The sequence below is a fragment of the Neodiprion pinetum genome, chromosome 2 (assembly GCF_021155775.2).
Source record: "Neodiprion pinetum isolate iyNeoPine1 chromosome 2, iyNeoPine1.2, whole genome shotgun sequence".
In the NCBI taxonomy this organism is placed as follows: domain Eukaryota; kingdom Metazoa; phylum Arthropoda; class Insecta; order Hymenoptera; family Diprionidae; genus Neodiprion; species Neodiprion pinetum.
In genome coordinates this window covers 17169650-17184554 of record NC_060233.1, presented here as the reverse complement: position 1 = coordinate 17184554, position 14905 = coordinate 17169650, and the positions used below count along the sequence as shown (strand labels likewise).

The window sequence follows — 14905 nt, the reverse complement described above, 5'->3', positions numbered from 1 at the left end:
CAAAGTGCGCTTCCATTAAAGCCGATGTGTAGCCAGGTCGGTATGAACTTTAAGCGCCTCCCACCCCAAGAATTTCTCAAGCTCAATTTTCAGCGAGAAGTAATGCCAACCGTACCGACATGACGAGATATATTGAAATCTCGCGTGTTTTGAACCCGTCCTTTGTTCTTTGTGCTTTGTTCTTTTCGGTCGGCATTTTGCCGTAACCCGGTTTGGTATATATTTATTACTTCAACAATCAATGATATGAAAATATAATACATGTTGAAGCATCACTAGGGTTTACAACAAACAAAATGCGTTTTGAATTACAGATGAGAGATATGTCGAGTATAAACTATTCAAAAAATGAAAAATAAAAGATATAAATAGGGGATTATTAATTATTGAATAAAATTACGGAGAATATTACATTATATTGCTCCATATACTGTAGTACCGAGGTTATAAACACAATCTGACAGTACGTCAAGATTCTTCTCGTTACTCCGTTTAATGACAAGGTTAGAACTAACCTTCCACTTGGCACATGGTTTCCATTTTAACCCCATCACGGTTGCAGGCCTACCAATCTGATATAAATTTTTGACATTAAAGTATTGTGTGTAGCCGAGTACACACTTCATCCCAAACAGACTTGATACATACTGGACTTTGCGGCCCCCCCTCACAGTATGTGTGTGTAGACCAGGTATCATTGGTGGCAGCTAGGCCCGAGACTACGATGCACGGATGATGCTATGTGGAGGAGCTTAGGCGTTCTCGAGGCCACGATGCAATACACGTCACGAAATTCGTGAATCTGGCATCACGGCACCGGCCGCGATCGCCACTACAATTTACCTCACATCGATCCCCCTAACCCCGCCTGCTCTAAGCGAATCCGTAGATACCGCATGCTTGTAATACTACCAACTACGGCCACGAAGAGGCGCTTTCACTGTTTGTTCGCTCGTATTGTGTCATGACCTGACACGTCGCTGACCGCGACCGACCTATCTGGGGCACCACGGTGTGCGCCCGAGACTTTCACGTGGCACATCAATATATAGGAATAGCCGGCGATACCAGCGTCGCGGGCTCTAGGTAGCACCTAGCGGTCGCTTACAGAACTTAAACAACCGGGTACAGGTGTTTGCCACTAGATGGCAGCAGCAAGTTGATTTTGGGTCAAACTTGGAATTGATACGGCATCTATTGACGCGATTGGAAAACAATTCGATACTCCACTATACAAATATAAAAATATCAAAACGACCTAACGATATTACTAACACTAGTAACAGTGCCACGCGCATGCTTATCAATTTCTACTTTTTAATTTTTACTTTAACACAAACCAATAATGCTTGCAAACATATACGTTTGAAATAACAGTGTCTTATTTATAATCAGTTTATGCAAATTGTTTCCAGCATGAAAAAATTGATTAGTTTGCTGTGCTCATGTCTGACATTACGTGATCATAGGTTAAGATTTTTTAAATATTAGCCCTGCAACCCTATTGATCTTTGATTTTAAAAAATTCATCTTTAAGTTTTATGTGTAAAAGCCCAAATTTGCCGGAAAAACTTTCTTATATGTAATTTTTTTACAATTTTTAAATTCCGTTCTTAATTTAGAACCTCAAATTTTTCTTATCAATTATTTCAGTTTATCATCTTTCATTTTATAATTTAATTATACATTACATTTCATAGGATCTAATTTTGCATATAAATCCGCATGTTTTTTTTCAACAAAATTATTGTCACATTGTGCACGTAAGTAGATTCGTAACGCATCCTGAAAACCGAACTCTGAAAAATGCGATCTACAAATGTCAGTGATTCAAAAAATCTTTCCTTTTGTTAAGTTGTGAGATTTATTTACTGTCATTGCAAATACTAATTCAACTAGAAATTGTGTCCTTTTGAAAGTGAAAAGATATACATCTTTGCAACATAATATAATGCGATTCAGAAAGACCATCCTCTCAAAAAGCACCTCTGGTGCAAAAACCTTTGATGAAACTCCAAGAACTAAAATTAAATTAATACGTGAAACTTGGCAGGCGTCTCTCAAGGAATGATGCATGCATGAAACGTTAATGATAGAATTTATTTATTCAAGGTATTTTTACAAAAAAAGCCTGCTAAGTACCACTTACCAATTTAATTTTTTTTTTCTGGAATTTCATCAATGTATAAGTAATTATGTTTTTTATTCCAACTTAATTATCGTTTGTAGTTGAATGAGTTTAGGGTCAGTCCTGCCAGTGTGGCAGCAGCGTGATTACAGAGAAACGTGAAAGCTAAGGGTTAAGTTTGAATCATGCTTTTATTGTGAATTGACAGACATGTACTTGGCATTAGTATGTGATTTGAATATTTATTGGTATGAAGCGAATATATGCACACATTTTTGATCAGGGAAGGTATTTTTGTGGGTCATAACCATATTTTTAATGTACTTGGCGGAAGATTTTTGCACCAGAGGTGCTTTTCAGGGGAATATTACTTTTTTTTGTAAAAATTTATTCGTTACCTGTTCTTGTGTGTATAAACTACTGTACCGTACTTTGACGTTACGGAAAATAAATATGGATCCGCGAGGTTAATTATCAAGTCAAAAAAAATCAAGAGCGTGAATAAAATGTTGTGAAAATGCTTTAATGCATAATATGTGTTTCTCACTTAAAGTCTGAAACAAGACTGTTTTTACAATAATATTGGTTGACGCAGCAACCTTATTCTTTTTAAAAAACATAAGAGGTTTATAAACGTCTTTTATCAATGCTGACTACTAGATCATTAAAGAGGGGGCAAAACGGGTGATTTCACCCTTTGTAACACTACTCCCCCCCAAGGAAAAGAGTCGTCCCGACTCGGGATAGATAAAACAATTATAAAAGTGATCTAGCAGTCAGTGCTCAAAGGTGAGTTGGAGCTGTGGCTCTAAAAATTTGAGGACTCCCTTTTTTTACTATCTGGCATTTGCCCTCAGGCTCAAGGTAAACCACAGAAAACCTTGAGCAGATAGTTGAGCGTTAAATAATTTCAAAAATTTATGTGCCTTGTTTTTACAAAGGTAAGTGTTGTCTAGTGTCATGTATCTTCTTGAATTTGAGGACATCAAAATCATCCGGATCGTCGTCGAAAAGAAAATTCATTCCTCTTCAGAGAAAATAGTCCGGTGAATCAAACACAGATGAGATCGACGAGGCGGGAAACCATAACTGGAAAAACTCTGGATCCTAGGCAACGTAAAGGCTGATTCCCTCTGAGAACCGGCACAGGAAACAGGAAAAAGGAATGGGTGACTGAATCCAAGACTTCTTCAGAAACAGCACACCCTAGAGTTTGGAGGACAAATGTGAGTGGTGGTATAACAATTCAAATTCACTAAGTGAATTTGGGAGAATACACGAATAAAATAAATTAAATATGTATTCAAAAGAAAAGAAACGATCTTATCTGAATCATTTCTGCGTCCTTCAAAATAAGACCACCAGTCATCCTCAGGAATCGGGGAAAGATTGGATGGGAAAAGGCTGTGTCAAGTAACCTGAAAAAGTACTCACAAAAACTGACACTTAAGGTTAATAAAATGTGAAAATCAAGCAATCGCTCATCGACCTCGAAAAATAATCGTGGCTCTTTTCACATTAATAAACCAAAGCCTATCCGACACAAAATCCGATTCAAAAGAAGAAGTTTCTAGAAAGAAACAATCGAAGAAAACAAATTTCAAGTTGATTAGCAACTCAGAAATAATAAATCATTATAAGAAAAGTCCTCATTGAAGACAGTCCTCATATAATTCCGTTGAACCCACTCAAAAGTACACATGAACTTGAACTCAAAAGAACACATCTCTTTAAATGCAGGGGCATTATCACACAAATGTCTCCCGGATAACATCGAAGATCTTTCTGAAAAGGAAATCTCTGATTTCCTCGATTCCAAATGGGAAGAAATGTCATGTGGCAAGTTAGAGGGATTCCAAGAAAAAGGCAGAACAGACTATTTTTGCCGATCTTGCTTCATCCTCCAGTAAGTTCATCATATCGAATAACACAAATAAATTATAAGAAACATACAAACATTTTTTTTTTAAACAGCTCAGAACCCGAGTTATTGGACCACAAAATATCCTTTCACCTCACGTTCCACGAGGAAAAGGCAAAATGTTGGTTCTGCGGCCAAAGTCTGTTCGTCACAAAAAGAGGGACGAGTGGATGCAACGAATGCAAAAAGGTGAAAGACGAAATTAAGAAAATTAAAAATGTTACTCGTTACTTTCTTCCTTAATTTTATTGTTTGTTGAAATTGGAATAAAGTTTCTTATTGAATAAATCCCTTTTTTTAAACGCCAAACAAGAAATTTCTCTAACCTTGTCCGTGTGTTATTGCAAAAAAAAAAAACTAGAATAAACTTGGTCGGCTGTGGATTCTGCATTGATAACCAAAACAGGAGCCGACAAAGAAGAAAAGGTTTTTTTTACTAGCCAATCTTCATGAACCTCATGAATAGTTCTGAGTAGCTCTAAAGAAATGCTCGATTCCTCCTCACGAGAACGGGAACTAACTCGAGCAAAAGAAGTTTCTGGGGAAACTCGCAAATAAACAATTAAATCTACTCTCAGCTCAGACAAGCGAATGAGAAGATCGAAAATTTTCATCCATAAATGAGATTCGAAGTCGCGAAAATTACCTAACCTTCGACGAGCTTCATTTCCCTGACAGGCAATTGAATAGGTTGGGAATGCCTGTCACGCATAACCAAAATAATTCAAAGAAAGAGGTTAACTCCAATGATGATTTTATATAAAAATGTCTGAAACTAGTTCCTCAAATCAGCCTCAGAAGAAGAGTTAGTTTGAGGATTGAGGATTTTCTTCCCCAACCTCTATATCTCTTCTTCGCCGATTATAGGAATCTGAATGCGAGTTTTGTATCATTTCTCTACTATTCTTTTTAAGTAAAAAGCAATGATTGGCATCATGTCCTATTTTATGACAAAATAAACAAGTTACTACATTTTGATATGTTGTAACTGCGCCTCTAATTTCGTGTTTGTTACTCTGATTCTGAAGAGAACCACGATTTTCACGATTATAATACTTGTTATTATTTTTATTTCTGTAATTTTGAGGCTTTGACTCCTCCGAGTGCTCAAAACCTCGTCTTTCTGAGGTGTTTTTGGACACCTCAATCCGACGAAACCGGTTCAACCCAAAATATTGTTTTCTCATTGCCTCCACCTCAAGGGCTTTGGCCGTTGCCTCCCGCAGAGAAGTGAGACCCGATGTCCCAACAGCCATTTTAATTTCTGGATCATTGATTGCGTTTAAGAAAGCTTGTGTCGCTAATAAATTACGAGACGGCTCGTGGTCTGGCAAAGCTACGCGAGAAAGCCGTTCAATATTTTGGCTAAGAGACGCGAGGTCTTCGTCTCGTCCTTGTCTTCTAGCCTGTAATTGAGCTGTGTACAATTTTGTCAAATGGTCATTTCCGTATCTTAATTTAAGCGCAGAGCTAAGTTTTTCATAATCGGAAATTTCTTCTTCAGATAATGCCGTTAAAACATTCAAAGCCGGCGTTCGAAGACAAGAGGCAAGGCTGTGGGCCCTCATGGCGGAGTCCCACTGGTTATGTTTTGCTATTGTGCTAAATTGACGCTCATACTCTGCCCATGGAATTTTTCCATCAAAAATTGGCGGTTTTAAAGGACAAAAGGGTTTCTCGTTAATTTGAGAAGCAACCCCAGGAAATCTCGAATTATTAAGTTGATTTAAATGAGAATATCGAGGCTGAACCTGAGACAGAGGCTCGGAAAAACCAACCTCATTATTTACTCTTGTTCTACAAATTGGGGATTCATCTACCCCCCTAATAAAAGGCAGAGACCTTGAGTCAGGAACATCCTGGGATCGTCATTACACTACGAACAAGTTCGCGGTACCAAATCCTTCAAAGCTCTCCACAGCCGTTCGGATGAATCTCACCATGAGTGTCTTACCTGTAACTGCTTGCGTAAGCAGCCCCTACACACCCTACAAGTATGTCCATAGTTAACATAAAAACCCTGTAGTACTTTGAAAATGCAAAATCCCAAATTGCACTAGTGTCCTATTTTTTCCGATAAAATGATAATTTTTTTGAGTTTTCGTAAAAATAAAACTATGTAATCAATTACTTCCAAATTTTCATGGAGTGGTTACTACGGGTCAACTAATATTGAATAAACTACAATTCTAAACAGGGCCCTCTTAGTAACCGAAACGTTAATTGAGACGTTGGGTTTTGACCCGAGAAAAGAAAAGAGAAATTCATAACAATCTTTGTTCCGAAAGCTATAGGGAAAAAGTAATTTTATACATATTATGTACATACATTGGGTATACATATAAATAAAGCATAAATCTTTCTAGATGTAAGGTAATTTCTTTTTATTCCAATCCTTTCGCATATGATCATATTGGTGAAACTGCAACGTCTAACAATGAGTAAAAAATTACTTTACGTGTTTCAGTCAGATTGTTGTTCGGGTAAACAATAAAAATATGTTTTCTTTAATTCATACTCAGGTAATCAAACAGGATTACTTATATCTGTAGTATCTGGCGTAATTGAAGGACGATCTTGAGTCAATTGGGTTACAGGTGACAAGAGCATCGCCTCGTGTGCCGTCTGGACATGTGCACACAGCGATGTGTCGTCTCGGACTGCAAGTGGCACTCGGTCCGCATTGTCTTCCTGTGCAAGGATTCTGGCAAGAGAAGTCGATGCAGGCTCGATTATCAGGGCATTCATTGTCGGATAAACACTCTCCCCGCTGACAGCTGATCAATGCATTTCCAATGTACCCTGTAGGGCACGTGCACACTGGCCTTTCTTTGCCAGTGTTATCATGACCCGGCGTACAAACTGCGTTAATTCCACAAGGATTCGGCTGGCACAAGTCAACTGAGGATGAAAGTTACAGTATTACATGAAAGAATCACTCAACGAAGTAGAACCCTAACAAATATAAAACGTCGATACATGTATTTGCGTAAAATTCAACATGGCAATAGTTTCCATAGTGGAGGAACTTACTTCCACGGTTTTAGAACCAGTAATGAGTGAAATAATTTTTCACAGTACTATTGTCCAGCACTTCAATGCCAGGAGAAGTAAACGACCAGATGCAAAATGTCAAGAATACAAGTGTAACGCAGTGAATAAAGATATGACTGGTAGGTACTCCATTCAAAATCGCGTTCTGTTCATTTGTGAACACTGATCATGTTTCCATAAGAAATAGATTCAGCGCGTAATGCCAGAATCATATGTCAAATCTTATACTCACGAGGTTCGAATGGTCTACAGCTGACGAAGGGATCACCAGTCATGTCCTTGGGGCAGCTACAGATCGGAGTTATGTCACGAAGTTGACAGTTGGCGTTGATACCGCACACCCCTTCGCAAGGATTGGCACATTTTTGGTTAAGGCAAGCCGGCTTACTTTGCGGACAATCCGAATGATACGTGCATTCTGGGCGACAGGCAACGTACGGGCTTCCCAACCAATTCTGTATCAACAAAGTTTACAGTGTAAACGTTTGGATCAAGACAAAATGGAACACTTTTCAACTGCCGCATAAATGAAGTTGGCATTTATTTGCAGCTTTACGTTATTGACAAAGTATAGCAGGTTCCGATAGACGGTAAATGTATACCACAGACATATAAGAATAGACCGCGCGAGCTCGGAGGTAGCCCGTGGTGAATGCGATAGCGGGATAGAAAGAGAAAGCTGCATATGGGCCCATCCTTCTATCCTTGTCTAATCGCGCGCATGCATTCTCTCGCAGTGTAGTATACTGGCATACACGACTCGCGTGTCCCGCGCATCCGCGATTAGACAAGGATAGAGAGGGGCCTATATGCAGCTTTCTCTTTCTACCGCATTATCGCCTTCTCAGCCCACTCACGCGGTCTATTCTTGTATGTCTATGATGTACACCGTGCATATTCGGTGAACTGTCATGACCAGAACGGGCGCTGCGCCTGTGAGTAGGCAACTACAGTTACATCTGATCTATTCGCGTCTGTAATTGCTGAATTAGCATTTACGGGTCCCACAGTTACCATCCTACAGCCACAAACAAATCAGATGTAATTTTAGTCGCCTATCTGCAGGCGCAGCGCCTACACGTCATAAGCATAAAGGTACAAGGATAGAGTAGGTAAGGCGGCTCCAAAAGTGACCGGCCTGTTGAAAGAACGAGAGAATGTAAGACCACCACCCTTCGCGCTCTAGCATGTGTCATTAACGCGAGAGGGGTACGACCGTCCATCTTCTTTCTCTTTCTAGTAGGAAGACACTCCATTTGCACGAGAACCTATCGCTTCCTTATCCTATTCTTACACCTCTGTGGTCATGACAGTTAATCAAATGCGCACGGTATAATGTATATCTATGCATACCAAACAGTCATTATAGAGCATCCATATCAGAGAAAATTTTTCATGTGTAAGAAATTACTCGTATAATGTATGAATTGATTCATAATTTAGTCACGAATACCGCACTTGCACAGGTGGTATAGGAATTTTTCAGTACAGATTGTTTTGCGGATTGTCCCGGGAAATTGATGGAAGGCTCAGACGTACATACATAAGAACAAAGAAGGATCAGACTTGGGGAGGCAGTTATTCAATATATTACAGTCCAGACAAATAATTGACTCACGTTGGGGCAAGTACACTTGGGCCGATGATTGATTACTTCGCAGTTGGCTCCGTCCCCACATTGGCATGGATTCTCGCACTTGAAATTACTTGAGCAAGCTAAATGGTTCGAACACTCTGCGTCGCTCTCGCACTCGTGCCGACATCCAGACAACGGGGATCCCTGATATCCCGGTAAGCAAGTGCATCTTGGAACCTCATTGATCACCTCGCACTTCGTGTTTAGACCACATGGACTGGGCTTGCAAGCAGCCTCTGAATACGAGAAAATCAGTAAATTCAATGCACAAAATCGATCTATTACGATATACCCGGCTGAAATATCATAATGTGCGCATGACTGAGCCACCCTACAAAAAAAATCCGACCGGATTTTGTGTCCGACTTGTGTCCGACATTTGTAGCGGATCTGTATCGAATCTGACAGAGATCTGTCGGATTTTTTATGTAGGAGAGATTCATCGGGACGCGGGAATAGAAACCGGACACGTTCTGAAATAAAATTTTGGTCATCAAGCCGCAAACCGAGTTCATTTACGACAGAGCCGAATAGGATTCGTTCACATTTTCTATCCTTGTCTCTCGCCTGGAGGATAACTTCGGATTTTGTGTTGGATCTGTGTCGAATCCGACAGAAGTCTGTCGGATTTTTTATGTAGGGCATACAACGTTGAAGAAACTAATCACATTAAGTCGGTTCACGGTAAAGAACCAAATGGAAATTCGATAGTATTTAAAACATTCAATTTTAAATACTACTGTTTTCGAGATCTAGATTTTCCGTTTCAAGATGTCGTCCCTTAATATATTTCACACAGTTTCATTGTTCAGTTCAAGGGGTAAGCCCGAGGGGGTATTAACCATTAATTGGGTTACAAGCGATTGCAGTAATTTCCATGTTTTCATGCGATTTCAATTGTGCTTTCACGCCACTTTAAAGTGACTGCTTCCCAAAGTGATTTAATATTTTAACAAGTGAATACCTCCTCGGGTAAACCACTCATCAGTATGTGTGTTCACCAGATCGCAAGACTGCGTAGTAATATAAAGGTTTCACAAGTTTTCATAAGATTTTAGAGAATTTTGAAGGATTTCTAGGATTTCATCTAATTTCAAAATTTTCTGACATTATTTATATTTCAGATCATTTCAAGGAATTTCAGCCATTCAAATGATGTCATAAAATTTTATGAGTCCAAGTGTACACCATATTTCAGTGGTGTCCAACCCCTCAGTTCGACTTTGTTAACTTACAGTAATGCTCAAGCTCCTCGTCATCAATACTAAACATCTGTGAATTAAGAATTTCGACTTACGAGGATCGGCGATGCGACACGACGTGTAAGGATCACCGGTGTATCGGGCAAGACAAGTACATGTGGGAACGTGGTCCCTGGTGTGACATTCTGCATTTAGACCGCAGAAACCGGGACACGGATCGATACATTTGTTGTTCAAACAAGCTCGGCTCCCCAAGCAATCTTCATTAACTGAGCGATTTTGAAGTACAGAAAATCATTGTTGTTATTATTGCTATTACGAAATAGAGGTGAAAGAAAAAAGTAAGACAAATTTGATGAAATTTACTCGTATTGGGTAGAGCAATTTCAGTAATTTCTTAACGGATTAATATATATGCTGCTTACTTTGGCACTCAACCCGTACGCATTGGACGAGAGGATCCCCCATGTGGAGGTTGAGGCAAGAACAAACCGGGCGGCCTTCGCTGATCGTACACTTTGCGTTCGTTCCGCAAGTGTAGGTGTCGCAACCTGTATAACGTACAGAGGAGAAATTTTAATCGCGAGTAGATTATTTTTCTAGCATCAAAGAGCCGTGCTACTTAGTTTTTGTCAATCCAAAGTATTTAAAAGTCAATGGAGAGCTTGCTATGATTTGATTGCAGATTTCGCCAGGTTCTCGAAATTTCATTATATTATTATGATATAACCATCTATGTGATGCTGTAGAGATCATTTTAAGTATTCCAGATAGTTTTTGAGAATTCTCGGTTTGAAGAGGCTATGAGACTGCGCAAACAGTTGGTTATGCGTGACTTACTGCTTTGACAGAATTTAAGAGTAACGTAAATTCTTTTTCCTAAATTCTAAACTCGACACGCTAGTTTCCTAGAAATGCGCGTGATTTGTTCTACAAATAGCAAAGCCGAATATGTCGAATAACAATTTGTTAATAAAAAAGAAAGTGCGAAATTTTGGATATTTGAATACTTGAATTGTGACAAATGACGATTTTGGATCTAGGAACCCCATCTAGGGTCTTTTAGAAACTTTGATAAAAGATTGAAACTAGTCCCAACTTTTGCTAATAAGTTATAATACGTGCAGATTGTGAGAGGATATGAGGATGCGTGGTAAAAATAAAGTAAATAAGTGTTACCCGAAACGTATCTGGGTAGGTAATTGGAAATGTAGGAAACACCAGCTTGGCTGAGAATTCGTTGTTGCCTACCCTGTCCATTCGCAAATCCAGCGAACAGCATCGCTAGCAGAACTGCAATCTGCATATACTCCATTTTTCCTAAGCTCCTCTGCGATCCGACGAAACATTGGAAAAAAAACAAATTATACACGTTATATGTTAGTCGCCGTGTAATTCAAATTGTGCTTCATCGTTTTGCTTCGCTTCTGTTGAACGTATCTACACCGGTAAACGGTGTTAAAAAATATTTCCAAATCTTACACTGGTTAAAAGTTACTTGATTTTGCCAAAAATCTTGTAACCGTGTTTGTGATTTTTTCTCAAAATCGTATAAAAAATATCATTCACTATAGACATTTGATTTGACTGCTTTTTGGATATACAAACTAATTGAAATAATAAGATTGCTGAAGTCTGTTGACAGATACCACGACACTGAAACGCCAGAATAATTATACCAAAACAAGGCCCACTACGGAGTTGTTTACATCTTTTTTGAAGCGAGTATAATTGTACGCGGGATACGCACACGTTATTAGCAAATCCTTCTACGTTTAGTGACTTTTACACCGTGTCGGTTTTCTCGCGATTACGTCAACGGTGACATCACCTAGAGCAGAATTTACGATCAGCGAACGGCCGAAATTTCATTCCGAACACACTTGCATGACTCTCGCTTTTTCCAGAGAAGTTGAAAGTTTCCAAGAAGTTCCGCTGCATACCATGTTTGTACCTCACGCCAGGTCAACTACCCAACGTTTAGTTTCTCGCGTTCTCCAATATTTTAAAGTTCATGGAATTTGGCATAAATTTATATCAGATATATGCATAATTGAGTTAGAAAAAACCAGGAGTTAAGTAACGAAGATCGCATTTCTTTTCGCGCATTTTTAATTTATACATATCTTTCGCTATGCCTTTGCACTAAGAGAATATCTGCTATGAAAATTATACCTTCACTTTTGCTCATTAGAACAAACATAAATTCTCGATGCTACGGATTACGCTGGTATAACTTTTCGAACAAAAGTGTTGAAATGACATGCAATAGAAAAATGTCGATGACTTAACAATTCAGACACTCTTACAAAAATCTGATTCAAATTCAAAACTTATTGTTTCCGATTAACACCAATCATCTGTCGTACAGTCATTTCAAATTTTACATAACATTCTGATGCTATCAGCTTCCTGATCCTATTCACTTTTTTAATATCCACATGACTCAATTGTATGAGGTATACAACATTAATTTCGGAGCAAGAATTTAGAATAATTTCGATATAATTTATGAAATGATCGAATAATTATTATCATTTACGAATTGATTGGCTTGATTTTCTGTACTAAACGAAAAACTGTAACGTACGTAGAGAATATAATTTGTTATACTGTTACGATTCACGTAAGTTTTCTGCTCAATCTGGACAATAAACATTTTTCAATGGTGCAGTGTTAAAAATTTTAGGCTATCCTCGAAAAGCTTAAAGCACCGAAAGCTATAAGGCAACGCAATAGTAAAGTAGAATTTGTACTCTGATCACGCTTTCAGCCACGATGTATCAGGCGCATAATCCCGTCAGAATCATCTCCAAACGAAAGAATTACGATACAGACACAAACCAAATGCAGCTAATTGTAAGAATAATCAACTTGAATTAGGTCTAAACAAAGTTTCCTTAACAATGGTAAAACAGAAACTTCTTTCTAGGCATCCTACGATTTTACTTTTTTTATAAACGATGAAACTGTACCACACATTCGATTTCTATCAATCATTGCTCATTTTGTTTGTAAATGTAGTGTCAACAAGATACATGAACTTGAATTTTTATTCATCTCGCCAATTGACCGAAAGCAACTTGTGTCAAATCTATAAGGGCTGCATACGATAAACTATACGTTAATTTCGAAATATATTTCTTTTATCAAAAATCCGTCTCAAATGATTTGTTCAGAATTCATTTACGAAGAATACTAACCTTGCTATTATTCATTAATATTGTACGATTTTTCCGAAAAATAGTCACCGCAGGTCCACTAAAATTTTTTGGTTGAGTTAACCATTTTTTAATGTATTATTAAGTAAAAAAAAAAAACGAAAAAATTATAAATTAAATGGTGAAATAATCACTTGAATGTTAAAATTGAAAAAATTTGTGTCATGTTCGCTAACAGAAATTTAACAAATGACACAAATATAAAGTGAACCTGCTGAGACATTGTGTTTAGTTAAATTTTGCTAACAGTGTTTAGGATCAGAAAAATTTGCTCGATAATGTAGCCTGTCTTTCCATTCCGATGATATAGTTTTCTGATAAAACTGATCAAAATTTGATTTAATTATGAATATTTTTCCTTTATTTCTTCATTGAAAAAACATAAATTCTATAATTGTCAGTAATCATAATTCTTTTCCGTACGAAATAATTCAGTTGTATTTGTATTGAAAAACTTCATTCGACTCAAAGAAATTGCTTACATTACTTCGACGAAGTAATAAATAATATCATAAAATTGAATTGTATGAAAATAATATCTCAAACAATGCCAAACAATGATATTTTCGATACCATTACCGACAGCATCATATAACTTGATAAAATGAACAAAACTCCGACAGATTGAAGTAAATAACTTACTGCTTTTTCGAAAACGCAATGATTTGTTTCTTTGGGCCAGATGAAGGTTCCCTGCGTGAAATAAAAGTAGAATACTTGGTACAAAAATCAAAGAATATCCTCAGAACCTATTTTATGTTCTTGACACTTTTGCGACCGCGGACTTGACACCGGAATGAAACAGCAATCTACGACTTAAACAGCAAAACCACGTGTGTAAATAAGTGCGGTGTGTCTCACCTTCATGTCGACGAATTAAAATATCCTAACTCTGCCAGTCGGCGAGGAGCACTGAGTAAATTTTCAAGTAACGGAGCGCCCAAGTTAAAGCAAAGACGACGCCTCCCCTCCACATGGGATGCCATGAATCCAAGCTTCATCCTGGAGCAAAAGGCCGACGACGTCATGGAGTCAAATCAAGGCATCCGCATCCTCCGCCCTCTTCGCCCACTACGATCCTGACTCGCCTGCCTTGATGACGAACGAACGAGTTGCGAGCCTTTCGCATACTGCGAATCACCTCGCAGGTACCTTAATTGGTTTGCACCTTCGGTTGGCGCTTTGTTTGTTCCGCGCATATTAATACTTGGGCAAAAAATGGCATATTCTACCTCTTCGGCAGTCAAGCGACATGATTAATGACTCTTAATCAAGAGTCAACCATCCTTTTTTTTTTGCGAACGTGTACAATTGTACATATACACTACGGTGTTAAAAAAAAAAAAAATTTTTTACTTTCAAACGTACGTCAAAATTTCGTTAGAGCATCTCAATTGGAATATCTCAGCCAAATATGAGCGCTTAATATTGATACTTACAATCAGAGGTGCCTATTTTATTTTTTCCATTTTCCATTTAAATAACATCTAAAAAAATAATCATTGTATAAAACTTTTCGGATTTTTTTCTCGGAAACGGCTTGAATTATAAACTATCTAAACATAGATTAATACAGGAAATTTTACGCTCTGTAAAAAAGTACTGAAATAAAATTTTTCCAACTTTTTTCTAACTACACTTAACTTTCTAACTAAACAAATATCTCGCAATAGGTAAGAATTAGGAAAATTCCATCTCAGACTAAGATTGTCAGTACTTTTTCATAGAGCCTGAAATTTCGTA

The 14905-nt window shown here is 38.0% G+C and overlaps 1 protein-coding gene and 1 long non-coding RNA gene across 18 annotated transcripts; one reads left to right on the top strand and one right to left on the bottom strand.

Moving 5' to 3' along the window:
• Positions 1–1181: 1181 nt before the first annotated feature.
• On the top strand, positions 1182–6395 carry LOC124210970 (uncharacterized). Of its 14 annotated transcripts, none has more exons than XR_011176511.1 (4): positions 1182–1469; positions 2789–4034; positions 4103–4926; positions 5554–6395. It is a non-coding gene; the product is annotated as an uncharacterized lncRNA (long non-coding RNA). The 14 variants fall into 14 exon arrangements; XR_011176509.1 differs by having other exon boundaries at positions 2682–4034; XR_011176506.1 differs by having other exon boundaries at positions 2230–4034.
• A 13-nt stretch (positions 6396–6408) lies between these two features.
• On the bottom strand, positions 6409–14183 carry LOC124210968 (neurogenic locus notch homolog protein 3). Of its 4 annotated transcripts, none has more exons than XM_046609481.2 (8): positions 14024–14139; positions 13805–13855; positions 11193–11271; positions 10367–10492; positions 10037–10210; positions 8722–8975; positions 7336–7558; positions 6409–6950 (listed from the first exon to the last, which is right to left on the bottom strand). In XM_046609481.2, exons 1-8 carry the CDS (start codon positions 14027–14029, stop codon positions 6586–6588), a joined length of 1278 nt encoding a protein of 425 aa, XP_046465437.1. In that variant the 5' UTR covers positions 14030–14139; the 3' UTR covers positions 6409–6585. The 4 variants fall into 4 exon arrangements, with proteins under 4 accessions (XP_046465437.1, XP_046465435.1, XP_046465436.1 ...); XM_046609479.2 differs by having other exon boundaries at positions 11121–11271; positions 14024–14138; XM_046609480.2 differs by lacking the exon at positions 13805–13855 and having other exon boundaries at positions 11121–11271; positions 14024–14183.
• Positions 14184–14905: the final 722 nt, after the last annotated feature.